The sequence below is a fragment of the Centroberyx gerrardi genome, chromosome 2, assembly GCF_048128805.1.
Source record: "Centroberyx gerrardi isolate f3 chromosome 2, fCenGer3.hap1.cur.20231027, whole genome shotgun sequence".
Classification (NCBI taxonomy): Eukaryota; Metazoa; Chordata; class Actinopteri; order Beryciformes; family Berycidae; genus Centroberyx; species Centroberyx gerrardi.
Genome location: NC_135998.1, coordinates 37,817,240 through 37,844,986, shown reverse-complemented (window position 1 = coordinate 37,844,986; position 27,747 = coordinate 37,817,240). Strand labels below are relative to the sequence as shown.

The window sequence follows — 27,747 nt, the reverse complement described above, 5'->3', positions numbered from 1 at the left end:
AATTGCCATGTGTTTGAGTAAGACATGATACTGGTTAAATCAACTAAATACACCAAATTCCAGGACTTTTCCTTTTTCAAGGAAAAAAAGAATACAAAAAATATTCTCCCAAACAGTTCTTATGTTTTAACTTTCTTATATTTCTTCCTATGAAAAAACTTAAGAATGGTATTCTTGAAAAAAAAAGAGTTCTCAAATTTCTTCTTTTCACTTACTTAGGTGGTAAAATATTGTAAATTCTGGGGTCTAATCAACAAAATAAAAAAAATTCCATACACTACCTGGAAAGTCCTTGAAAGGTCTGGAAAGGTTTTGAAAAGTGATTTTTCTCACTTTCACAAACTTTCAAGGCCATTGGGACTCTGCTGCAAATAAGCGACCCACTTATGGCTTTCTTATCTATTGTAAATCAAGTTAGGTGACAAATTTTTGTATATTCTGGGGTCTAATCAACAAGATAAAATACAATAAAAAAAACACAAAAAGTTCCAAATCCCGATATTGACCAGGTCCCGGATTCACGAAACCTTAAGAAAACTAATCTTCTCAAGTACCAATTTATTTCTTTTCTTCGTTTATATATTTTCTTAACTCTGGTTTCTTCCTAAGAAAAAACTTACAAAGAAATAGTATTGTTGAAATAAAAGTTCTGGAAATCCTGGGGACTAACCAACCAAATAAAATAAAACACGTGACCTGGAAAGTCCTTAAGGGTTTTTAAAAAATGCACAACCTTTACAGGATTTTCAAGCCATTTGAACCCCTGCTGCAAATTACGCGACCTGGAAACTCCTTGAAAGTGGAAAAATGCCTTTTCTCAATTTTACAACCTTTCCAGGCACTTTGCAGGATTTTCAAGGCCATTGGGACACCTGCTGCAAATTTTGGAACCACTTTTGCTGTCTTATCGTATTCTAAATACCAACTGAAGATGGTAAAAAATAGTGAATTCTGGTGTCCATCCAAACAAAATAAAAACTCCAAACTAAAAGCTCCAAATCCCGATATTGACCTGGTCGCTGGTTGAATTCTGGTGGGTATTCCACGCGGGGCCGCTTCCTGCCGTGGATGTCGTATTCCTCGGGTCGACGCCTACGTAAACAGGTGTAAAAATAAGACACAAATACAAACCAAAATACCCCGAAATTTGGGGGTTTGCAACTACAATACACAACAGGAAATTGTCAGGGTTAGCATTTCTGACAATTCTTACATCTAAGAAAAACAGTATTTGCTAGATTTGTCTGGGTTCAAATTCCAGGATCTACATGTTTTCCCGCAGCTATTTATTTATTTATTTTTTTAATTGTAAATTTTTTCCCCTGACATTTTTTGTTTTCCCAAATTCTGCCAAATTTTAGTTCCATATCCTGAAATTTTTTGCATGAAAACCTTAAGAGAATTTCGCACTTCTAACAATTTAAACCCCTCTTTATCACGTACATTACACATATTCTAAAAAATAGATTTCCCATTATAATAAACTTGTATTTATGTCCGTAACTTTCTTAAAACCTCATTTCTATGGGAAATGCTTCTATATATTTATATAAAATACTTACACAAACACATACTACAAAAAAAATAAAAAAATGGATCTGCGACCGTCATTTTCAATGTTTCCCATTACGTTTTAAAAACTTAATGTAGTATATTTATGTTAGACTTCTTAAAACCTAATTTTTACCGAAAATATTCTAAAAATCGTTTTCAAGGATATCCCTTAATGTTAAACCTGTATTTCTGTCCTTAACTGATGATTTTTACGGAAAATACTTATATATGTAATATATTTAATATTCTATATATCTATTCTATTTATTATATTTTACAAAACAAATCGGTGACCGACATTTTTAAGATTTCCAATAACATTTCAAAAACTACATTTAATAAATGTTTTTCTGTACTTAACACCCTACATTTTTTGTATTTTTTAACAAAATCAACCCTATAAAAGAACGTTTTTCACAACTTCCCGCTAGCTTAATCCTGGAAATTGTCAAACAAAACTTAACACAACTTCAATAAAAAAATTCAAATAAGAAGCCTATTAAAGTGGCAACATACCGCTCTCCAGTAGGGGGGGATTTTTGTGACCAAAACATTTTTTTTGTGCGTTAGAAAAAAAAACAGTTCGTATCATCGTATCATCCTCATCAAAGTCCATCTTAAGGCTTTTTTTTTCCCTTTCTTTGACAAATTATAACAAAGGGGGGGAGGAGGGGGGTGGGGGAGGTGATGATGATGATGATGCAGTCCCGTCAATCAAACAGACCCTGCCCCGTCCCTCTCCTCCCCACCAATCATCAGTCTTTTTACAGAAACAAACTGCGGTAGGTAGGTATTTTTTTTGTTTTTTTTGGTCGTCTCTGAACGACACTTCCCCCCATTTTCCTTTTTTTTCCTCTTTCTGCTCAGTCCATTTCGGGAAAAGAAGGGAGGGCATTCCCTCACCTCCTCCTCAGTTACAACCCCCCCCCTCCCCCACCCCCCCCATCACCACCACCACCACACACACATTATCATCAGTTCATAGAGAAAACCGGCCACTTTTTTGAAAATCTCAGTTCGTCGTCGTAAAAGGTGTGTGTGTGGAGGGGGGGGGGGTAAAGGGGTTATTCAGTTCATTCAATAGAGGAGTAGTGGTGGTGGGGGGGTGAGGCGTTTAGGGGCAAACAGCAAATTTTCAGTTCAAAGATGTAAGGGAATTTTTTTTTGCAAGTCCATTCTTTCTTTTTGTTTTACCTTAAACAGATCATCAAGAAAACAGCCCCTCCCCCCCTCCAATAACCCACCCCCAACCATCTTCCCTTCCCAAGAGTCCATAAGCCAAGCCCCCTGCTCCTCACCAACTCCCCCCCACCGCCACAGCAAACAGGAAGTGCCAACTGCGTAAGACAGTCCAGCCGTATCCAAAACCCGGAACCGACCGAGAATTTGGGGATGTATAGATGGATAGTCCCTCGCTCTCTCTCTTTTTTTGGCCACTCATTGCACCTCTAGCTCGACCTTCCCTCCCTCTTCCCCCTCCCCAAACTCAAAAAGTCCAGCGAGAGAGGCTCGTCCGGGCAAAAGCAGCGACTTTTCCTTTCCTTTTTCTTTTTTTTGGAACTGCCATCTTCCTCGTTTTTTATTTAAACTGACAAACCAGTCCCAAAAAAACCACAACAAAAAAAAAACGAGGACTTATCGAACTTCCCAGCGAAGCTCCTGCAAAGAAAAAGCTTTTTTAGCGACAAATTTAACAAGAAAACTTCAAATTCAAACTTCTAGCTAGCAACAAGGAAAACTATTTTGCGTTTTACTTGGAAAATTAGCTATCTTTCACGTTTAAAAGCTAACAAACACCCCGATTTTTCTTTATTTCCCCCGAATTTGCGTGAAAACTCCAAACTCCAAACACAAGAAGAGAAACAAACGCTAGCGTTTTTTTTAGCTAGCGTCAGCCGAGAAAAACGCTTCGCCGGCGTCTCCCTCATCCAGCAGGCGGCGCTGTGGTCCGAGCGTCGGTTGCAGGAGCAGCAGTAGAAGAAGAAGTAGTAGTAGAAGAAGAAGTAGGGGGCCGGCTGTGCGCTAACCTTCCCGGGTCGCGGTGTGGCGGCCGGCCGCGCGGCCGCGGCTCCGACGGCGTCCGACGCTTGCGGCGGACCTTGCGCACCACCTGGTATGTGTCCACGCTCTCATCCAATGGGAAGAGGGCACAGAGCTGGGCACCCACGTCTGGCTGGATCTCCTGAAGAGGAAGAAGAAGAGGAAACAATTTGGGTAAGAAACTTCTGGGAGAATCTTGATGCTGGATTTGATACTGATTATTTGCTGAAATTACTTTTTTTTCCTAAAGGAAAAGTATTAAGAGATAAAACTAAAATAGAACAAATATAGTACAGACAGTACAGAAATATAGTACAATTTTAAAAAACTAAAAGAAATATACAAAACATTTTAAAAATGATTGATGTTTTTCTTTTTTTTAATATCACTGTTTTTATTGGTTTATATTGTCTTATAGTAATTTAATTTGATTTCCTTGTATGTGCAAATATACAAGGAATATACAAGGATATTGTTTTGAATATTGAGATATTATCTGTTTCGTTTACTTGTCCGTCGCGTCCGATCTTGACGGGCTTGTGCTCGTTCCACGGGTTGGAGAGGTGCGCCGTCTTGGTGAAGGGTAACTCCCGCCTGAAGGGGAAAAAAAAACAAAAAAACTCGGAAATTGGTGACATCATTGACTCAAATTCAAACATTTTTTAGAATAAAATACTTTGAATGGGAAAATCTATAATAAATATGGCAGCTCTGACAACGTAAAACGTGTTGTCAGCGAAACTGGCCAATCGACACCTTTGTGTGCAAAATCCACCAATCATACTTTCAGGTTTATGCCAAATTTTTGCGGCTCAAGTTTGCCTGGCAACAGAGTGAGAGAGCGGGAGAGGGAGAGATTAGATGCTGACTGTTGAGAAAATGACTAATTCTACACCACACACAGTGTGGCGGTATTTTAGTAAAAGTGAGTAAGTAAGATGTCATTTGTGACAAAAGACTGGGTTACAACAAAAACAATGCGAGCAATTAATATTTCACTGTTTATTATACAAGATCTGCTTGCATCCCCTATGTTTTCATTTTTGGAATCGAGAATCAAGACAAATTTTGCTTGGAATTGACTATTCCCAATACCTGGAATCGGAGTTGATTCAAAATTTATAGAATCGAAAAGCCCTAGTTTTTCTGAGACAACAGTGTCCTTTGAAACAAATTTTGAACGCTCCATGTTGTTCACAATCCAGCAGCGTAAATATGTAATGATATATGCAAATGATTATATGCATGTCAGAACTTGAGATACAGACAACTCCCCATTCCAACAGATAAAGGTCTTATTACCAAGATGGAGCAGAGTGAACCCACTTTCCTTAAAAGGGACTTTGAGTTTAAAAAGTTGATGCTGGTTAGAATATATGCTTTGCGTACATGTTTTTTTGTTTTTTTCCAGAGGTTTTGCTTAGTTTTTTTAACTGGGATTTGTAGTTTTGAGTGGAACTTTGTAGTTTTTAACTAGTTTTGTAGTTTTTTAACTGATCTGTAGTGTATTAGTTGGATTTGTAGTTTTTATGTGGAATTTGCAGTTCTCATTCATAACATTCGTTTCGATGTCTCACTATGGGATACGCTCCCTCGCGTATTCTCAGAAGCATTTATTCCACTACGCCAGTCCTGAATGGCTGGCAGTCGTGACGTGCGTCAGGACCCTCCTCCCTTTATATATAGGACTGAGCACTCGTCATTCAATCACCTCTTCTCGCTTCAGAAGTTTATCTCTCGCCTGTTGCTACAGCTAACTAGCTTAACTGTTAATAGATTGGAGCAGACATCACCGAACGCTGGTTTTCTGGAGCTGCTTCCAGGTTTCGCTTACCTTCTCCATAGGTAAGACGTTTAGAGAGATTAGCATTGCACTCTAGTCTGTCTCCAAACAGTAGCATTGTTCCCCTAATAGTAGTACCTTCTCCTGGCTTCTACCACTAAGCTAGCTCCAGCTCGATACACTAAGTCTAGGCTACCTTGCCTTCTTCGCTCCGCCTGGGCTTGCTTGGCTCTTAACACACCAGATAACTAGCCACCTGTTTAGCACACCAGCTAAATGGCGACAGCTGCAAAGCTTCCCCACAGCACAGGGGAAGAAAATGCCACCGCTCGTCTCTGCAAGTGTGGGAATAAAATCTCAAGCAAAGACACACACCAGGTCTGCTCTGCTTACCTCGGGCTGGAACATGTCTGGGCAGCATTTCATTCTCCCGGCTCATGCCGACACTACGCTGGTTTACAGCAAAGAGCGTCTGTCGTAGGCTAGCTCGCCAGGCTAGCCTCTCGGAGAGGGATCCTCTTCTCACTACCGCCACCGAGGAACACCAGCTCGGTGTGAGTGATGAGGAAACCCCTAACCCAGTTAACCAACGCTGAGGCTTGGCGCTGGATGTTTCAGACTTGATCGCTGAGGCGTGACTCCTGCTGTATTTTGAGGAGGAAGGGTCAGTTGGAGAGGAGTTTCTCGTGTCCGACAATGACTCCTCTTTCGTTCCCCTGACGTTGTGACAACAGATCTCTGAAACTGTCAGTGGCAATCCCCTTGACATGTCGGCTGCTAAGGGAGTGAGGGAGGGAACATCACCCCTTCCCACTCTCAGCGTGAACATGCATGACGTGTGCAAACGCGCCGGATATATTCCCTGGCCTGCTGTCGCAGTGGAGGCCCCCTGGTCTTGCTACGAGGTATTGTTGGCTTTGAGGGTGACCTTGCGGCCTAACCCTGCTTTTGTCTCTAAAGTAATTAGTGTGCTTGCCGTAGGCAGAGCACACTCTTATTATCTTGCATACTTATTATTATTTTTCCCAAAAAGTTTGGCACGCTACTCCTCCTACAGTTTTTACAGTACATACACATGTGAGACATCAAAACGTGCGGCTCATTGAGGAATCGTGTGCTATTACTTTTCTAAGAGATCCCTCATAAGCTCGTTGAGATATTAATGATTAAATGCCAATTTTGCCATTTTAGACGCAATACACACCCATTGTAAAATAATGAGAACCATGTGGACTCAATTATAGGATCACAGAGCCAGAAATTTAAGTTTCGTTTTGTCCGCCATCTTGTTTCTCCGCACAGTAGCTGAAGCTAACTGAAGCTAAGGTAGAATCAGATCAGTATAGATGTATTTGGACTTTTATTCTGTATATTAAAAGTCTAGTGCGGAGTTTTTTACCGGCTGGCTTGATGCATTTGGGACAGAGGGAATCGCGCCGCGGAGATCGGAGGTACGTTAGCACGCAGTAGCTGAAGCTAACTGAAGCTAAGGTACACACACAGAGTATGGTGGTTGCGGCGCGTCGGCCGACGCTTCACGGAGCTTCCCGGGGACACGGTGCCGGCCAGTGGCGATAGCTGGGCGCCGATGTGTTCCCGGTCGTCCGGCCGACATTTCGGCGCCACTGCTGACGCCGATGCGTCAGCGGCTGGCCGCCGAACGGCGTTTTCCGGCACCGATGGGCCCCAAGTGCGATCGGGGCATGGACCGGGAGAATCAATGCGGCCGAGAGGGTGAGGAAGAGAGGACAAAACAGCAGCGGAGAGAGGAGACGGGACGCGCTGAAACGGAGATCAGTATGGATATATTTGGACTACAGCTGAGTTTTTAGAAGCTGGCATGATGCATTTGGGAGGTACGTTAGCTGGTTTCTCACACAGTAGCTGAAGCTAACTGAAGCTAAGGTAGAATCAGATCAGTATGGATGTATTTGGCCTATTATTCTGTATATTAAAAGTCTAGTGCAGAGTTTTTAATGGCTGGCTTGATGCATTTGGGACAGACGGACGGCGCCGCAGAGATCGGGAGGGACGTTAGCTGGTTTCTCACACACAGTAGCTGAAGCTAACTGAAGCTACGGTACACACACAGAGTATGGTGGTTTCTGCACGTCGGCCGACACTTAACGGAGCTTCTCACGAGCTCAGTTTTTAAGCTAGAGTGGAGCTTTTTTTATTAACGGAAACTAGACATCCAGACGAATACGTAGGTACCAGCCATGTTATGCTAGCTCGCTGGGAAGCGGGCGTAAGATAGCTCCAAAGTCGGTGAGGTTTAGCTCTAGAATTGTGATGCGTTTTAGGTCCTTGGAAAGCTGGGAATCTGTGATTTCGTTCGATACCAAACATGTTGTTGTGGCGTGATGAGAAAAGTATCCCAGTGCCTTTGAACGCAACTGGCTCTATTTACTGAGTCTAGTCTGTCAAATTCAAAAGGGGCCAGTGTTACAATTACCTAGGTATCTGGTTAGATGAAAAAATGTCTTTTAAACCCATGTCAATGAACTGACTAAGAAAGTAAAATTTAAACTGGGTTTCTTTTTTTTTAGAAATAAGCAATGCCTTAACATGAGTAGTAGGATGCAGATTGTATAAGCAACACTTTTTATCAGTGCTTGATTAGGGTGCTGCTGGGTGATGCATTTTATAGGGATTGCTCTTGTTTTTCTTAGTAGACTTTCTTATTTTGTCTGCATGTGGATGGTCTGGAAATAACTTGTCTTGGATTTTGATTGTTGTTTTGTTTTCTTGTAGTTGTGTACACAGGTCTGTCTTGCAAACAAGATGTCGATCTCAATGGGACTTACCTGTTTAAATAAAGGAAATAAAAAAAATATTTTAGGACATTATTATTTAAACTCTTTGTGATCAGGCACAGTTTGGACAAAATACAATTGGTTTACGGATTTACGGAGCGAAATGCTAACAATTGCAATGCTGCACCGCTTAGCAAAACTAGTGAACGGCAAGTCTAAGGGCAGGGGCATTGCAAGGGCGGCAAGCACACTTTAAATTTTCTTTAGAAAATTTAGCCTTTTCTAGTTAACCCATGCTGTTCTGTGGATCTTGTTACTTTCCAATCTCGGCCCTTTTGCTCCCCGAAGCAGCAACGGTTGCATTTGTTAATGATTTGTTAGTAATGCATAGTGATATATATGATTTGTTAGTGATATATATATATATATATATATATATATACATATATATATATATATATATATATATATATATATATATATATATATATATACATATATATATACATATATATATCTATATATATATATATATATATATATATATATATATCTATATATATATATCTATATATATATATAGATATATATATATATCTATATATCTATATATATATATCTATATATATATAGATATATCTATATATATATCTATATATTGATATAGATATATATACACACACACACACACACACACACACACAATATATACACAATTACAATTTCCCATGTGGCAGACGCTTTTATCCAAAGCGACGCACATATGAGATTTTAATATAACGCAAGCAAGGATCTAGTCAGGAGAGAACCATAAAGCTAAGTTCTGGTCCAACAGGACATAGGTGCTACGAGGCAGTGCATAGAGGCAGATAAGGATTTTTTTTTTTTTTTTAGATTACACAGTCCATCAGGTGAGAAGGTGTTCACTAAAGAGCTGGGTCTTTAGCCTTTTCTTAAAGATTGAGAGGGACTCTGCGGATCGAGTGGAGTTTGGTAACTCGTTCCACCACCGAGGAACCACAGAAGAAGAATCTGGATAGAGACTTAGGGCCTTGTTGTGGCGGCAGCACCAGGCGCTGTTCCTTGGCAGAGCGTAGTGGGCGGGAGGGAGCGTAGACCTGAATGATATACGTATATCTATATATATATCTATATTACACATATACACACACACACACACATATGTGTGTGTATATATATATATATATATATATATATATATATATATATATATATATATATACATACACACACACACACACACACACATATGTATAGGAGGAGTGTCCTGACGCACGTGTCACGACTGCCAGCTACTCAGGGCTGGCGTAGTAGAATAAATGCTTCTGAAGATACGTGAGGGAGTGTATCCCACAGAAAGACGTCTCACTACTCAGAGGACCTGGGTTACACAAGTAACGTGTAGTTTTGCAACTGGGCTTTGTAGTTTTGTAGTGGGATTTGTAGTTTTTTTTATACTTTATTGTATAAGCGTACTATACAATAATATACTATCCTATGTCGTAATTAATATCCTTCAAAACTACATATTCCAACTTAAAAGGAGGGATATCATTTGCTTTTTTCAATTTTATATAATTACCTGATGTCTATAAAATACATGTTGCATTTTTTTCAGTAAAAATCGTTTAGTTATATCTTTAGCTATTCACTTCCCAGTGTTTGTTTCCCTCCTACAAGAAAATAGGTTGTTTTACATAAGCAGCTTCTTATGCTAATGAGCTACTGCTCTGATTGGCTGATCATTCTGGAAGGCCCACCCTCCTCTTAGCGCTGATTGGTCGATTTCAGACAGTCCAGTATCTACATAGACACTGGAGCAAAATCTGCCTGGCTTGTACAAGGGGGCGTGTTTTATAGTTGGTGACTCTGGGGAAACGGCATAGTAACATGATTCAGTTTTTACTGTGATTACTTCACACCTCCAAGCACCAAAATCACCATAAACACTTAGAATTGCCACATCCTGGGATTCCGTCCTCTTTAAAAACTACAAATGCCAGTCCAGACACTATGTATTTTATATTGCCATATATCTTTTCTACACTATTTTTATTACATTACCAGTACTTTGTTCTGCCATTGCTAATAATATATATTTTTTTTATGTATACATTTGTTTAGGGTGTCTTGTCCATGCTGTCTTGTAGCTGCTGTTTTTTTCATTTTACAATTATTATTTTTTTTTTAAGTTTTTAGCTAATTATTCAGGACATTTTTCAGTACATTTTTTATTAGTTTTTTTTTTTTTCCGGCAGATCTTTGCTAGTTTTTTGGTAGGTTTTTGTTTACCTGCAGAGCCAGTCGATCTTGAAGACACCGCCCAGCATCTTGGCATTCATGCCAGCCGGTAAAACCCAGTGGATGGGGGAGCCACCGTGGTGCGACTCTGACGACAGACGGGCAAAACCTGTGCCGAAAAAAGAAAGAAAAAAAACTTTTATACATAAAAAAGTAGACATAGAAAACACAAAAAAAAAAACAAAAAAAAAAAAAAAAAAAAACATTAAAAACATATAGCCGCTAGCGGCAATGGCAGGGTTGATGCTAGTAGAGCAGCCAGAGCTTACTGAAGATTACTGTCAATTTTGCCAGATTAGGCTGTTGAGCCAGTCCCCAAGCTATCAAGTTCTTATACTGGAGAATGTAAAAGCAAGTTAACATGTGTCAATATCCAACTTCGTATTGGCTTTACTGTGTGTAGCCGTACACTCAAAATGCTGCTGTTGGGCAAAATCTGGTTGGATTTGTATGGAAATTGGTGTGCATGTTCCACATAAGGGTTCAAACAGATTTACTGAGTTTCATAGCGATTGATGAAATTCTGTTTGAGTTATAAGCCAAAATGTCATAGGCCACGCCCACTTTTGCTAATGACGACCAAACTTCAGATTTCGACTAGGACATGGTCCTAGAGCATGTGTACCGAATTTTGTGCAAATTCATCAATTGGATTAGGAGATACAGTTTTCTGGCCTTTGTGGCGCCCCCTATCGGTCAATTTGAAAATGGCTTTGTGTTGTGTTGTTGTGTTGGACATGTTAAGTCCGCATATGTGAACCATAGGCTGTAAAAAAAGATGGACGTAGTGAGTGTGACGTCACCCATAGGTTTCTGAAGGGCCGTTTTGAAGCCAAAAGTTGGGGTCTACGAGCGCCGCCATGTTGACAGTTTTGGAGCCGGAGCAGCCAGAGCGAAGCCGGGGATTTCCCACAGCGGACATTAGAGGAATTTCAGCTTTCAGCCACTTCCTTATTGGCTTCAAAATTCACCCGTGGTTTTGGTCGCTTGATGTGAACATGTTGTCCAAGTTTCATGATGATTGGACCATCTATCACAAAGATATGACGACTTCGCTTATAGGCCACGCCTTACAGGCCACGCAAATTTAAGAGTTAATATCTTCAAAACGAAAGTAGATATAAAAAATCTGCGAAGACAATTTAAAGAGCATGGTCCATAGATGCTGCTGACCGATTTTGGTGCTAATTGGTCGGTGGGAGGAGATGTTAAAAATATGTTTTCTAATAAATTCCAAATATCTCAAAAACTTTCTGGGCAACCTTGAGGGTCCTTATGGCAAAGTTGTAGAGTACGGACATGTGTACCAAGTTTCCTGTAAATTGGACAAACGGTGTGGGAGATACAGCACTTTAAACTTTTTATTTTTGACCTTTGATTTTAGCGCTGATGGGGGTCATATTTTTTGTAGGTCTAATTGAAGCCATACTAGACCATGGTGCCAAGTTTCATGGCTATAGCATGTACCATCTCACGGGAAATTGATGGCCGTGGAGAAAAACCGTAATAATAATAATAATAAAGTACCAGTACAAAAACAATAGGGGTTCTGCCCTGCAGGCATGAACCCCTAATAACAAAAAACAGGAAAAAGACAAAATTAAAAAGACAACAATTATAAAAATACACATTAAAAACAGACAAAATAAAAACCATTAAAAAATAAGAATTATATTAAAAATAGAAAAAAATTCAAAAATTGAAATCAATACAAAATGTAAGATAAAAATAAAAGACAAAAATACAGAAAATTATTCTAAAATGTAATTATTAAAGAAAATTATTTAAAAAAACTACAATATCTATTGTAAGAAAAACAAAATCAGAAGCTTTACAAACTAATTTCACAAATCTGTAAATTGTGATGCTGACGGAGCCGAATCTGGTTTTTTTTGGTGTTTTTCAGTGTTACCTTGGAATTTGCTGCTCTCGCAAAATTAATAAATAACATTCAGAAAATAAAAATGACAAAATATAATTTAAAATTCAAAAATAAAATGAACACAAAATTAAATGAAAATCAGAAAATATAAACAAAAAACAAAAACAAAAGATACAAATAAAAAAATAGAATAGAATTTAAACTTAAACTTCAAAAAAAAATTTAAAAACGAATAGCAAACAAACAAAATCATTAAAAAAAATGAGAAATTTCCAGACGTTGGCGTTTTTTCGGTGTTACCTTGGAATTTGCTGCTCTCATATACATAAACTTGAAATTAAGATAAAATGAAAATCAGAAAATACAGAAAACAATACAAAATAATTTCAGTAAAGCAAATTTTAAAAACAAAAAACTAAACAAAACTAACAAAAAACAATTAATAAAAATTAGACACTTATAAAGCAGTTGTAATACACAAAATGTTTTGGTGTTACCTTGGAATTTGCCGCTCTCTCGCACAGAGAAGATGAGGACGACGCTGCGGGCCGAGCGGAACGCCGCGTTCAGCTTCTTCTCGTTCACCGGCAGCGTGGACCACACACCCTGAAAAAACCCCCAGTCCATTTTAAAAAATGTATTTATTTCATAACATATGGCAGCTGTAAGACTAAGAGAGGTTAAAAATACAGATTACAGATACAGATAAATACAGATTACAAATTACAGTTAAAAAATAAATAAAAATGTAAAACTTTAATTCACAAATTGAAAATGAATTTCGTTAAAATTTCACTAAATTAATTTAACTTTCTAAAAATGTAAAATGAAAAAAAAAAGCAACTACAAGACTAAATACAATTGAAAAGAAAAACACTTATTCAGTTAATAGGGACAGTGCATAAAAACTAAATGTAAATATGCCAGATTTAGCCACCAGGAGAATTTTTACATCTGCTGATGTCACAGTTAAAAGGGGAAAAAATGGGGAGAAAAAAATCAACACCCATCATAACTACTCAAATTAGTACACAGTACACATACTGTATATTGTAATATGAATATTCGTCGTACCTTAGCTTTAGCCAATGAGACGTTCTCATGGTTGTTGCTCTTGATTAAAAAGAAGCGGGCGTCTCGCAGGATGTAACGCAGTTTACTGGTCTGATCTGTGAAGAACAATACAAGTGTATGATAAAATCTTTATCTATATTAAAAGGATAAGGCTGGTGTTTTTTAATGCATTTCTTACCGTCAACAAATCCTATGAAAATAACAAAATCAGCAATGATTTTGTTTTGCCAACAAGTCTTGTCCATGTAGCCGGTGCCCAATGTAGCCATAGAACTGCATTGTATTAAAAACTATTAAAACCCGTCACAGAGCCATGCTGCTGCTCTGCAGCATATTTCATCATCACGATGCACCGGGCCGGACGACTTTTTCCTCAAACGACTTAATAAGCCGACCGTAAACACGTTTTCCATCTCAGGAAAGTAGTTCCGTAGCACAGAAAATAGTCCCCGGCGTAATGAAGAATTTGTTCCCATTTGAATTTGATTTGGTAATAACTACAACAGTCTGACTTTTCATGGTAACAGTTAGAGATTTTTAAAATGTAAACTATGTCTTTGTGAGCTGTATTTAAAGGTTTTTAGCTTACAATTGGAGCCAATGACTTCCGGGTTGACGGCTAAAAACGGTACGTGGGAAGTCAGAAAGTAACGGGAGGAGAGCAAACGCATTGTTGATTTTGTTATTTTCATAGGATTTGTTGACAGTAAGCAATGCATTAAAAAACACCGGCCTTATCCTTTAACCAATTTACACTAAAGTATTAGGGCCATTGTAGGAGATTTTGTTTTACCACAGCCAGGGGGAGGGGGGGTAATATTCTGAGAAAAAACTCTGAAATTAGAAAGAAAAAAGTTTTTAACAAATTTCTTAGTTTAAGTTCAGACTTAGATTTTTTTCTCTCAGAAAACTACCCTCTCCCCCCAGCTGCAGTAAAAACAAACAATTTCACCTACAATGGCCCTAATACTCTTCCGTACAAATTAAATTGAAGTTTCATCAAAAAATATATTAGAAATTTAGAAATATAAAAATTAAAAACTGTTCATATTGTAAGAGTCGTTTTTTTTAAAAAAATTTCATTTAAATTACATTAAAAATATAAAAATGTAGAAGTGTTCACATGAGCAGGATCATTTGCTGACTTTTCCCCATTACATTACAGTGTTCAATCTATCAAAATAAAAGCATCTCCTTAATCTCCATTTGACCCCATTTCATTTAAACTGCATTACAAATATTAAAATTAAAAACTGTTAATGTGATCAGAATCATTTGCCGACTCCGCATTTCTCTCTCCGCTGATTTTACCACATTTCATTTAAATTGCATTGAAAAATTTGAAACCGTTTGTGAGATCAGGATCGTTTGCTGACTTTTTCCCATTACAGTACATTACAGTGTGAAATCTATCAAAATAAAAGCATCTCCTGACTCTCCATGCGACCCCATTACATTACATTACCGTCTTAAATCTATCAAAATAAAAGCGTCTCCTTACTCTCCATGCCTTTGCGTACGGCTCGGACCGAAGACGACAGCTTCTCCCGCTTTTTCTCAGAGCCTTTAAAAATAAAAGCAAAAAAAAAAAACATGATTACAGACAGAAAACATGAAGCGAAACCTTTTATTTTGCTCTTTCTAGTCCTCTTTGCCCCCCTTTTAAAAATGTCTTTCCCCAAATGTTAATTACTTTTTTTCATTTTAAATTCATTTTAGTGCAGCCAATAAATAACTTCAGAAAAAAACAGAGCTGTTGAAAAATGTTGAAAAAATAGAAAAAGAAAATGAATGAATACATTTAAAAAAAAAGTTTAAAAAAAAATAAAAAAAGGAAATGGTTTTGGTTTTTACCGGGAGGTTAAAAAAAAAAGTAAAAAAAAAAGGTCTTTTACCAAAATAATTTTTTTTAATAGAAACGAAAATTTTAAAATAAAATAAACATGTTTTATTGTTTTTGTTTGTGTTTACCTGAAGCATCAAAGGCAGAGCCAATAAAATAGATGAAAAAGAAAAACAGACAATGTAAAAAATAATAAGTTTGTTTTGGTTTTTATCAAAAGAAAAAAAATTAATTTAAAAAATGTAAAATAAAATTAATATTTTTGGGAGAAAAAAAAAAGTCATAAAAGATTTTTTGTTTTTGTTTGTCTGAAGCATCGGAGGCAGAGCCATGAAATAAATGACAATAAAATCACATTTTATTTTCATTTTTATAAAAAATGGTTTTCAATTTTACCAAAAGAAAAAAAAATGTTACAAAACCATTTGAAAACAAAATTTAGAAACTTTTACGTTTACCTGAAGCGTCGGAGGCGGAGCCGGACCTTGCCGACTCGCCGTCATCAGAGAAGCTGACGGACGACGCCGAGCGCGAGTCGCCCGCCTCGCTGCGCGTGTCATAGCCTCCCGCCTCGCCACCGGCCCCGCCTCCCCGCCGCTCGTACTCTTCCTCCTCCTCTTCCTCCTCCTCCTCTTCTTCCTCCTCCTCTTCTTCTTCCTCCTTCTCCTCCTCTTCCTCCTCCTCCATGCCTTCTTCTTCCTCTTCCTCCTCCTCTTCTTCATCTTCGTCTTCCTCGTCGCCGTGCGAGGCGACGGGGGAGGAGCTTCCCGTTTCCTGATCGGAGCCGTACTCGGCCCCGCCCCCCGCTGCCGTGTCCTCCTCCTCTGATTGGTTGTCGTCGTTGGGGGAGGGGCTCACTCGCCGCTCGTCGCGTCGGAGCTTCTGGAGGGAGAGAAACAAAATTTTCACTCTGAAAATTGTGGAAACGGTATCCATCGTTACTGTACTGTAAGAAATTCATACAATTCTTCAAACTAATTACACACACACACACACACACATATATACATATATATATTTATATATATTTTATATATATGTGTGTGTGTGTATATATCTATATATCTATATATAGATATACACACACACACACACACACATATATAAAATATATATAAATAAATATGGAACTGTGCGTGGTTTACCAAACTTATGGATTTCCACATCAATTATTCATTTCTTACCAGGTAAGCCTGGGGCTTTCTGCTGGTGCTGTAGCTGCTTTGAGCACACAGTGCAAGAATAAACACCCGGTTCCCTTAATTTGTTAGCCTGGTAAGACCATCCTGATCACGTGACCTCACATTCTGTTTCGCTCCACGGATCAGTCTGGACTTCTAGCCGCCCACATCGATTTCATGAAATTACAAAGTAACCGGGCCAATCAGGGACTGCGTTGTAGTTGATGACGTGAAATACAGGCCGCCGCTGGCAAAACAGTAACGGCGTCTCCCGAAGCAACGAGCGGTAACGTTAACGTTAGTAGAGTAAACACAGCCATAAGTGCAGAAATAGACTCGATAACAACAATTAAACAAGAACCAGAGTATGCACACCTGGAGTGAGTTTTTATTGTATTTTTTTTGTTTTTTGCGAGAATAGTTTGTGAATCTAAAATGTCCATAGGCCGGAAATCTGGCACAGTGCCGGAGGTCTTTAAACCCTGTCTTGAAAATAAAAAATAAATGAAATCCTTTTTTTTTTTTTTTTAATTAAACCTAAACTTAGGGCTGGGCGATATGGCAAAAATCTTATATTGATATCACTTTTTTTTTATCAGTCAATATGTATATCACAATATAAACTAAGTCATTTTTGTCAGGCTTAAAAATAGCTGAAGATACCAATGTTATTTGGAGGGTTTTTTATTTTCCAATCAGAGGAGAACATGAAAATGAGGTCTACTGTTAAGTGCCTGCCAAAAAACAAATGCAAGGTAGTACAACTTAAGAACTGTGAGGTAGAACATTAAAGAAAAAAAAAATTGTCATTTCCAGTCAGCATATATCCTTTGTGCAAAATACAGCATTTACATAATCATTAAGATATTGAATGCCTGAAATCTAAAATCTGCCAACTCACATGATTTACAAAGATTCCTTCTGAGCAGGTGCTCGAACCTCTCCGACGGTAAACTAATGTCTTTCTTTGCCTTCCTTCCACCACTCTTCTCAACTTCAACCAAAACAGAAAGCACGTGTCGGATTTGTACGCCAACCTGACCGCAGTGCAAGGCAGGACTGCACTGGAAGCGCTGGAGCGGGGAGCTGAGAAGAGTCTCCGGGTGTTGTTGCTATGATAAACGTTAGCCTAGCTAAGATTAGCTACAAAACGGCAGGATGCCGGCTCTTGGTCCCGCCCCTGCTTCATCCTCATTGGTTGGTAGAACTCTGAAGTGACATTGATGAGCGGTGCGCTTCAGACAAAATTGAAATAGTTTCAACTTGAGTACAGATCCAGCCTCACAGTGCTCACCGTTAAAAAGAGGTGAGGTACCCGTTTTGGGGCAACTTTTCCATAGGAAATAATGAAGAAACAGCGCCAGCGCTTCTTTCACAGGTCTTTGGTGTAACCTAACTTTGTTCCAAGGCTTTCTCTCCGCTGGAGTTGCTTACTTAGCCAACCAAGCAATGATTTCTATCGACCTTTCTATCGAGCATGTATTATATTTATATTGAGTATAAGTTCTATCGCGACAGATATCGCTATCGTTTCATCGCCCAGCCCTACCTGAATCTAATGGCTAGCTGGAACACTTATGAACACAAACACAAACCAGTAGCGTCGCTTAACTAGCCCGCTTACCTCTGTCAGGCCGTCCATGCCGCGCTCGGTCTCTCGTCTCCGGCTGTCCTCGCCCCCTCCGCCCCCCCGGCTCTTGGCAGGCTCCCGGGAGCCGCCCCCCCGCCGACCCTTGCGCTCCTCGTAGTAGTCCTGCCGGTAGCTGGACGGCTGGCGGCCGCGTGATGCCGACCCCGACGACGACTTCTTGCTCCCTGATGACGAGTGCTGAGGCGGCAGCGGGCCTCTCTTATTGACCGCAGAGGGCCGCGGGGGGACGTGGCCAGAGGAGGCGGCGGCATGGGCGGAGTGAGCAGAGGGGCGGAGCCTCTTCAGGTCCTGGCTATCAGAGCGCTCGCTCTTCCTCTTGGTTCCTGGGAGGAAGAAAAGTGAGGCAGAGTGATGGAAGGAACAGTTGCTAGGTGATTTCTACTGGGTGCTAGAGGGTTACTAGTGGTTGCTATGGTGTAACAAGTGGTTGCTAGGTGATTCCTATGTGATTCCTAGTGGTTGCTAGGTGAGTACATTAACTAATAGTAGTAGTAGATAAGATAAGCCTTAACCTGTCTCCTAAAAAATCCTCTAGATTGGGACAGTTTGATAGTTAACGGAGGGCTGTTCCAGCATGATGCCAGTATAAAAAAAAGAGCTGGGGGGGGGGGGGGGGGGGGACAACATGTGTTGAAACCCGTTCAGCCACGGTGACGTTCAGGTGTTTCTCTCAACATGGGCTACAGGAGACTTTACTCTTTGATCCACAGTAGATGTGGTGTGTGGAGTCTCCTGCTGGTAAACAAATGAATAGCTTCACTTGGTGGCCATTAGTAATAAGCTCTCATATAAACAAAGCACAATAATGTAATGAAAGCTCCGTATAAGAGCATTATTGATTCTGCTGGCTCCTCTCTCTTTTGCGGCAATTCATAAACCCAAATCCATCGGCTCTGACGTTATTTACTTTAGAGAGCGCGTAAAATAAAAGCACGTTGATAAAGCTCGTTTGTTTTCTCTGAATATTTGACACCAATATCGTTGTAGTGTGAACGCTTGAGCAACAGCATATCATTATAGTTTATAGTTATCTTTGTAGTTGTCAACATTTGTGTGAATGGGCCTGCTGCAAATGCGTTCCAGGCCGTGGCTTGTGTTTCGTTGAGACGTCCGCAGCATCATGTAGTGTGTGTGTGTGTGTGTGTGTGCACGTGTTTGTGTCTCATCTCACACATATTGGGATGAGGGTGTGTTTAGCAGCACCTGCCAAAGCAGGGGGGAGGGACATTCCCTTGAGGAGTTTTATGAAGGCAAAGACCGCAAAAACAATAGTAAAACTACTACTAACAACGGCAACATTTTCTTTCTCAGTGACGTGAAACTGTGGCGGCAGAAATTAAACTGTGGCGGTGCGCCACAGTTTAATACATTAATGGGAAACCCTGCACTAGCCCTGGTATTGTGGCCATGCTGAGTATGGACCATGGCTATTGGTGATATAAAGTATTCAGGGTATCACCATTAATGACATTATACATGTGGTTCAGCTTCAGTTGTTCTACCTGAGCTGAACAGGTAACATGTTCACTCTTGAATTCTTGGCTACCAACATGAGTTTGAGGTGGTGCATTTAGTAAATACTGAATTGTATTATTTTGCAAAACCTGTAGTGGGAGTAGTAGAAGTAGTAGTAGCTGTAGTAGCAGCACCAGTACTACTAGTACCACCAGTAGTACCAGCAGTAGTAGTAGTACCACAAGTAGTTGCAGTAGTGGTAATAGCAGTAATAGTAATAATAGTAGCAGTAATAGTAATAGTACCACCAGTAGTACCAGCACTAGTACCTTTTTTGTCCCCAATGTCGCGCTCGCTCTCCGGGTTGTACAGCTCATCGTCCTGGTCGGGGGCTTCGGTCAAAATGTCTTCCAAAACATTCAGCTCCCCCTCTGCAAAAAGGAAACACGCTGACTTCAATCACACATTTACAATGGAGTCAGTGAGCTGCTGAGGAAATAAAGGAAAACACTGTGAAGAAACACAGTTTTCTTGTAGGTCGTCACAGCCGGTTCTCCCTATAGGCTGATTAGGCAAATGCCTAGGGCCTCATGCATCCTTTAACAGGGTTTCCCATATATAGACAACTTTGTGGCGGCCCACTTTACTACTTCATTGTAGAGCTACCTGTAGCTCTAGCTTTTCCATGCCAAGAAGACGGCCGGCTGAATTCCTGAACTAACAGTTAACATTATTCGGAATACAGCTGGGTTTCCCAGATCAACACACTGTATAGCTGCTGGTCAGTATCCACTGAGTGGACTGATAACGTTAATATTAACTTAACTCTGACTCTACAATATAAGAGAATACAAGTACATCACCACATGGCCATCTTGGTAGGAAAATAACAGGTGATTGTAATAAATTAACCTGTGATTACAATCTAATGACAAACACAGCCAATGACCAGTCTGTACTGTAAAGCACCATATTGGTAGGAAATGCATGTGACATCATGGGAATACTACGAATAGATTCAAATTATGTGGGAAACGTTGCTTTAATGTATTTTTTCTACACGCAGAACTACCGTTCTTATTGGATACATTACATGCCACAAAACCAATCAACAGCACTGATTCGGGGAAGCCCCCCGACAGCAAGAGATAGATCTTATTGGCTGAGTATTTGTTACATTTTATTTTGATATTCATGTGCTGTATTTTATGACAGGTAACAAACATACAATGCTTTAAGCGCTACATTTTTACTCAGTCTTTATTGCTTGATGGTGGATAGGATTTGTCTTAAAAGGTGGCCTCCAGCAGTTTAGACCCGGCCATGTAATTAGAGAGGGTCACACCAAACTCTATTCACACATCCGGCAGTTTGTTTACATTCGCTTATCGGCAGAATAAAATCCCTCTGTAATACGACTCAGAACTTCTTTTATGCATTTTTATAGCCACTTCAATTGGCCACACATACTAGCCACCAAACGTCACTTATGTCAATACATTTTCAACTTTTACACCAGATGCGCCTATTCACAACCTCTTCTTCCACCAAAACACGCCGCTGAGCTAGCGGGCATATAACGTGAAATTTTACTGAAATATCGTGCTGCTTGGTGGATTACATGTATGCCGAATTCTCCAGAATAACATAATATTTAATAAATAAGTCTCAAGTTATATTTTATGATGTATATCATTTGCCGATAAGCACGGCAACAACAAATTCACAGACTTTTAACTGGAGTCTGGTGTGACTTTCTCTCCGCAAGCTGTGCGGAGGCGTTAGCCATAACAAAGGCTAACATTAAGCACAAGAACGAAACAATGAATTAGACAACATATAAGAAACGCTGCCAGTCACGTTAGCTAGCATTTTAAGTAATGAAGTGTTTACGAGTCACTTATTATTGCTTCTTTGTTAGCTTGAAAGCTAACGAGTCGCGATAAAATAACAAACAAAAGGTAAATGCTAACGCGAGCTAGCCGCCGGGCTAACAAAGCAGCCCTGCTCGCACGTACCCTTGTCCTCCCGCCGGTCGGCCGCCATCAGAGCCGCTGTAGCTGCTTTTCCCTCTGCAGCAAACAACAGAATAACAAACGGTTTATTGGCTTATTTTAATGCGGTATCTGCTCTAACGGGAAAATGGCGGATGCTTTTTTTTTTTTTTTTAGCTGTCGTACTACCCAGAATTCAGAGGGGGCCGGGGTTCTGTTCTGACGTCGCTTCCTCATCCGCTTCCTTTTTGCCTCTTCGTGCATTGGGATGAAGCGTCATGCTACGGCAAATCTGCAGCGACAAGACCGGAATTTGACGGCATTATCTTCAAAATAAAAACATTCCTCTTAATTGGACCAATTTTTTCTGGTCGTCATTATTATATTCCCAATAACAATAAATATGGGAGCAAATCTTTAGCCGCTAAACAGATGTTTTTATTACATATATGATGCAAATAAAAACCAAATTTATTACAGATAAAGTGGAAGGGTGAATTCAGTTTTATTTCCATTTATTACAATTTCCTCTTTAAATGTTCCCTTTTCTCATTTCTGTAATTTAATTTATAAACAAACAACAACTTTGTAACATGCTAAAAACAAGAGCTTTTATTTTGAAGGAAAAAAACGAAGAATGTGGAAGGGTGAGCCAATTTTTCATATTTTATTAAAAATGTCTCCCTAAATGTATTCTCTTTTCTCATTTTCGTACTTTGTATTAAAATAAATAAATGTAAAATGTGAAAGGGTGACTTTATTTCCATTTATTACATATTCCTCCTTAAACGTTTTCTTTTTCTCACTTCTGTACTTTGTTTAACCCCCCCAAAAATTATGCAACATACAAAAAGGGGGACTTTTATTAGAAAAATCCGTACTCCAGACAATGTAGAAAGGTGAGCCCAATTTTATTGACAAATTATTACAAAGTTCAAAAATGGGCTTTTATTTTGGAAAAAAAAGTAAAGAAAACGTGGAAGCAATTGTTTTCTTTATTTATTACAATTCCACCCATAAATTAATTTTCCACTCTCATATCTATACATTGTTTACTCAAAAAACCGTTTAAAAACCAAACGGGACTTTATTTTGAAAACAACCAGCCGGAAGCAGCGCGGGTTCATTCTACTTAACTTAACATCGGTAGCCGGACTCAAACTGAGAGCACACGTCAGTCTTCACCGGCAGAAACCATAAGAACCAACAATTCCAACCGAAATTCGGTTGTTTTTCATTCCCCCACCCTCTCCTCCGTGACATGGCGGACGAGGCGACAAGGAAGTTGGTGTCACAGATCCCGCTGCTGAAGACCCACGCCGGCCCGCGGGACCGCGACCTGTGGGTGCAGCGGCTGAAGGAGGAGTACCAGGCGCTCATCCGCTACGTGGAGCACAACAAGGCGGCCGACAACGACTGGTTCCGCCTGGAGTCCAACCGCGAAGGCACCCGCTGGTTCGGCAAGTGCTGGTTCATCCACGACCTGCTGCGCTACGAGTTCGACCTGGAGTTCGACGTGCCGGTCACCTATCCGGCCACGGCGCCGGAGGTCGCCATCCCGGAGCTGGACGGCAAGACCGCCAAGATGTACCGCGGCGGGAAGATCTGCCTGACCGAGCACTTCAAGCCTCTGTGGGCGAGGAACGCGCCGCGCTTCGGCCTCGCGCACCTGATGGCGCTGGGGCTCGGGCCGTGGCTGGCGGTGGAAGTGCCTGATCTTATTTCCAAGGGACTGGTGGTGCATAAGGAGCAGCAGAACAGCGGGGAGTGAATTCTGTTGAAATGGGGAAAAAAAACAAAAAAAAAACAGGGAGACGCTGTGGAAGTGGCCGGATGTGACGTCACGTACTGCGGAAGTGTGAAAAAAATACAAATAAAAATGAATATATGGACGAAAAAGTGGAGCTATACGACTGGTGACTGACGACACTGTTTTGTTTAATATATATATATATATATATATATTATACTATGATTTTGTCAATATTCATTATATAATTTAATACATAAAAAAAAATGTATTAAAAATATGAAACTGGGAAAAGTGGCTGGATTTGATGCAATGTAAATAATAAAAAAAACAATATATATATATATATATATATGGCCTGAATATGGACTGATGTCAATATATTGAAATTTTATAAATATGTTTACATTATATATTACCACATTTATTACTGTTATTCTGGATTTCAATTTCTTTATGACATGGCTTCTAATTAAATTTGATTTTTGATTTACATATTATTTTGCCAATATTATTAATATTGTTTAAATAGTATTATATAATAAATTATATAATTGTTTTGGCAATACTATTACAACACAATCCCAAATACATTATTATTACTATTATTATTATTATTTGCTTTCTTTTAGATGATTTCCAAATTAAGTTCCCATTACAATAATAATAATATAAATCATTAGATTTCTATAAAGAACAGCACGGAATGAGTTTAAAAACAAGACTAGGTAGACCTAGTGCAAGCCAGGCCTCCTGTTGGCTTTCACACCCTATTATATTATTATAATACTGTTCTGCTGTGACCTGCTCTGTCATTTTCACTCACATTGACCCCTGGAGACACTTTGAGTTTAATACAATGTTGGAAAGAGGGGCATTTATTCCCCTTTATGTCACCAAACTATGTTTTTGAGAAAAAGGGCCTCAAAGTTTGCAGTCTATTTTGAGACATTTATTCAAATATATTAGAGATACCATTCAAACATAAGATAACATACTAACATTAAATTTCCAGTCTTGAGTGCCCATACACACACAAACATGTACATACACACACACACACACATTTTGAACTTCAACCACAGTTAAGGCTCACTTGTGTATGGAGATGAGCACACCTCACGGATGCGAGGAAGAGTCAGCGGCGTCGCTCTCAGGCCGCACATCCGCCGTCAGAAAGTAGACTACAGCCTGAAGTCAGTCCACTGAGCCTCAGCGGCGAGATGGAGTTTAATGAGATATGTCTGCCGGGAATTAGTTTCTATGTTGTTTAATAGTAATAATTCCAGTCTGTAATAGTCTATCACTGATTTCAATTCAACTTCTCTCGATTCGGTTTCTCTCTCTCGCTCGGTTGCGATGCCTGACAACTACGTTTTCCGCGGAAGAAACGTGATTGGACAATAAAGTGAACGATGACACACCTGTTGCTATGCAGATGTTCATTCAAGGATTTTAAAGGACGCTTGTAGTAGCGCGACTCGCCGCCTCTGGAAACTCCCGAAACTCGTATACAAACTTTTAAACTAACCGTCGCCGATGTAAACTGAAGACAGATTCAGCAGCTGCTGCTGATTTCTCGCCTCAAATGTTTTCAGAAACACATTTCGGTGAACTGTTTCCGTAATATAAGAGAAAGTTTCCAAACGAGCCGCCATGTTTCTCCAGTTTGAAATCCGGGGACAGAAACACACCATGACAGTGCAAACAACGCGATATCACCTATACCACCATGACTGTGTAGGTCCACTTCTCACGTGACTTTCAACAATGGGGAGTCACTCAGTCACTCAGCCAGTCAGTCAGTCAGTCAGTCACTCAGTCAGTCAGTCAGTCAGTCAGTCAGTCAGTCAGTCAGTCAGTCAGACAGTCAGTCAGTCAGTCAGTCAGTCAGTCAGTCAGTCAGTCAGCCAGTCAGTCAGTCAGTCAGTCAGTCAGACAGTCAGTCAGTCAGTCAGTCAGTCAGACAGTCAGTCAGTCAGTCAGACAGTCACTCAGTCAGACAGACAGTCAGTCAGTCAGTCAGTCAGTCAGTCAGACAGTCAGACAGTCACTCAGTCAGACAGACAGTCAGTCAGTCAGTCACTCAGTCACTCAGCCAGTCAGTCAGTCAGTCAGTCAGACGGTCAGACAGTCACTCAGTCAGACAGACAGTCAGTCAGTCAGTCACTCAGTCACTCAGCCAGTCAGTCAGACAGTCACTCAGTCAGACAGACAGTCAGTCAGTCAGTCAGTCAGTCAGTCAGTCAGTCAGACAGACAGTCAGTCAGACAGTCAGTCAGTCAGTCAGTCAGTCAGTCAGACAGTCAGACAGTCAGTCAGTCAGTCACTCAGTCACTCAGCCAGTCAGTCAGACAGTCACTCAGTCAGACAGACAGTCAGTCAGTCAGTCAGTCAGTCAGTCAGACAGACAGACAGTCAGTCAGTCAGTCACTCAGTCACTCAGCCAGTCAGTCAGACAGTCACTCAGTCAGACAGACAGTCAGTCAGTCAGTCAGTCAGTCAGTCAGTCAGTCAGTTAGCTACTTTCACTCTTCTAGGCCGGTCCCAGAGGCTCGGCAAAAATGAAAAAGATTTCTAAATGTGTAGCTGCTGATGAGTGGCCAGATGTGACGTCATGTAGAGAGGAAGTGTGGAAAAAAAATCAAAATCAATCAAATCTAAAAATAAAGATAAATAAATATTATTGACATATATTATACTATTTTGTCAATATTATTTCACTATATCATTCAATACATTTTTTTAAATGTATTAAAAATATTAAAAAATGTTTGTAATTGATTTATAAGGTTCTCAAAGTTGCCTTGACACACACTGACCTCTCAATGAACCAGTAATCCCTTAAAATAACCTTACATTTACATTCGTTTTTCTCAGTTGCTTTGGTACATTTCTCGAATCATCCTTAACATTTGCAAAACAGGAAGTGCATTTCTCCAAACAATTCGTACAAACAGCACCACACACTGGATTACCTGCAAAAGCCCGTAACTTGCTCAAAATCCTTAGTCTATCTTTCAAAAGTAAATATTAATGTCAGTGAACATGTCAGTGAACATGTCAGTGCCATCAGAATGACAAGTCCTTGTGTCATTGTTTACAAACAAGACAGTCAAAATGCTTAGTCATGTTGTCAATATAACAGTGACTCTGTAACTATGGCTCAGGTTTTGATGACAATGACTGAAAATGCACAAGGCTGCACTTTTTCTGTTTGGCATATTTCAATTTCAACAGTTCAAAGTTCCACATTACTGCATGTGGGAGATCGATTGCAAGAGATTGGACAGGATTCACATTTACGCTTTTACTGTTTGTACTGTAATTTGTTGACAGACCATGTCATTGCGATACAGAAAAGAAAAAGACAAGACTGTTTTACAGCACTGCATAGCACAAAGGAAAAAAATACAAAATTAGAAATGTAAACATAGGAAACTCCCCTTAGGCAGAACTGTACATGCAGCGCTGTATGGGGAGTTACAGTGCGGTCTTTCTCCTCCTGACTTCCTGTCCTGTAACTCTGTGTTGTGTCGTGTCTGTCTGTATCTGCTGCCAGCTGAAGGTCCATGAGATGCTCCTCTGAGATATTTTAGAGAACTGGTTGATCATTGGTTGATCTAACGCTTGTGTTTTCTGAATTTGTATGGAATGATTGAATTTATTGAAGTTGAAACTGATTATAGAAATCAAACTCATGATGCTCTTACCAAGTTTTTATCCTATTAAAACCATATTGCATTGAAAAGTCCTAGATATTTAGTTTTCTTTAAGATATTAAATTGATACTGGACTCTTGATTTGTTCTGACTTGACTTGCTGTTCTACATTTAGACTTGAGACTTGATTTGAGACTTGTGCCTCAAGACTTGAGACTGACTTTTTACAAATCAATACGCGGTGAGACATTCACTACCAACAACATTGCCCCTAGTACAGAAAGTACCAAGTGTGCATAATCCAGTTGAAATGAACCATATTTAAACTGGAAGTTGACTTGGTCGCACCTCTCTGCCTTGTCTAACTGCACCATTCCAACTGTGTTCACTTTTCTCCGTGCTGCATGTATCATTAAAGAGAACAAAATATAAATCATACCTTTCCAATCACTATAATTGAAAATCCAGAAAGGTACAGTTTCAGTGGGGTTTTCCAGTCCAGTTTTTTTACTATGAGAGGAAAAACTCATAAATATTTCAAATTCTGTCTTTTCCCAAACTGTGATGGGAGGGAGATGATTTTTATTTTCTCTGAAACTTCAAGAACTGTACTCTAATGTCATCCATAAATGATCCATATCCCAAACTGTGCTGAAGACTTCTGGTGAACAGGCCATCCTGCACCCTGTATTCCCACTGAGTCCCATTAAGGGAGCTGGTCTCAGCTTTGTTAGCAAGAAAGACAAATAAAAAAAAGCCATTGCTGTAGTAACTTTTATAGTATTTTTTATGTCATTTTT

General features: G+C 39.7%; 2 protein-coding genes across 2 annotated transcripts in view; one reads left to right on the top strand and one right to left on the bottom strand.

Moving 5' to 3' along the window:
* The window catches only part of ythdc1 (YTH N6-methyladenosine RNA binding protein C1), a 29,291-nt gene extending 7,587 nt beyond the window's left edge, over window positions 1-21,704 (bottom strand). The window contains exons 1-11 of the mRNA XM_071911025.2: window positions 21,560-21,704; window positions 19,871-19,972; window positions 18,060-18,409; window positions 15,713-16,136; window positions 14,913-14,975; window positions 13,412-13,506; window positions 12,835-12,943; window positions 10,447-10,564; window positions 4,104-4,188; window positions 3,582-3,736; window positions 1,013-1,092 (exon numbers count right to left, since the gene is read on the bottom strand). Coding sequence (XP_071767126.1) covers window positions 1,013-1,092; window positions 3,582-3,736; window positions 4,104-4,188; window positions 10,447-10,564; window positions 12,835-12,943; window positions 13,412-13,506; window positions 14,913-14,975; window positions 15,713-16,136; window positions 18,060-18,409; window positions 19,871-19,972; window positions 21,560-21,587 — 1,609 coding nt within the window. The 5' untranslated portion in view covers window positions 21,588-21,704. The remainder of the gene's footprint in view (window positions 1-1,012; window positions 1,093-3,581; window positions 3,737-4,103; window positions 4,189-10,446; window positions 10,565-12,834; window positions 12,944-13,411; window positions 13,507-14,912; window positions 14,976-15,712; window positions 16,137-18,059; window positions 18,410-19,870; window positions 19,973-21,559) is intronic.
* A 986-nt stretch (window positions 21,705-22,690) lies between these two features.
* On the top strand, window positions 22,691-23,632 carry ufc1 (ubiquitin-fold modifier conjugating enzyme 1). The gene has a single exon (XM_071911031.2). The coding sequence runs from the start codon at window positions 22,797-22,799 to the stop codon at window positions 23,304-23,306; it is 510 nt and encodes a 169-aa protein (XP_071767132.1). The 5' UTR covers window positions 22,691-22,796; the 3' UTR covers window positions 23,307-23,632.
* The last annotated feature ends 4,115 nt before the right edge of the window (window positions 23,633-27,747 follow it).

Excerpts from the sequence above, each read along its gene's own strand:
- ufc1 (XM_071911031.2), top strand. The coding sequence starts at position 22,797 with ATGGCGGACGAGGCGACAAGGAAGTTGGTGTCACAGATCCCGCTGCTG.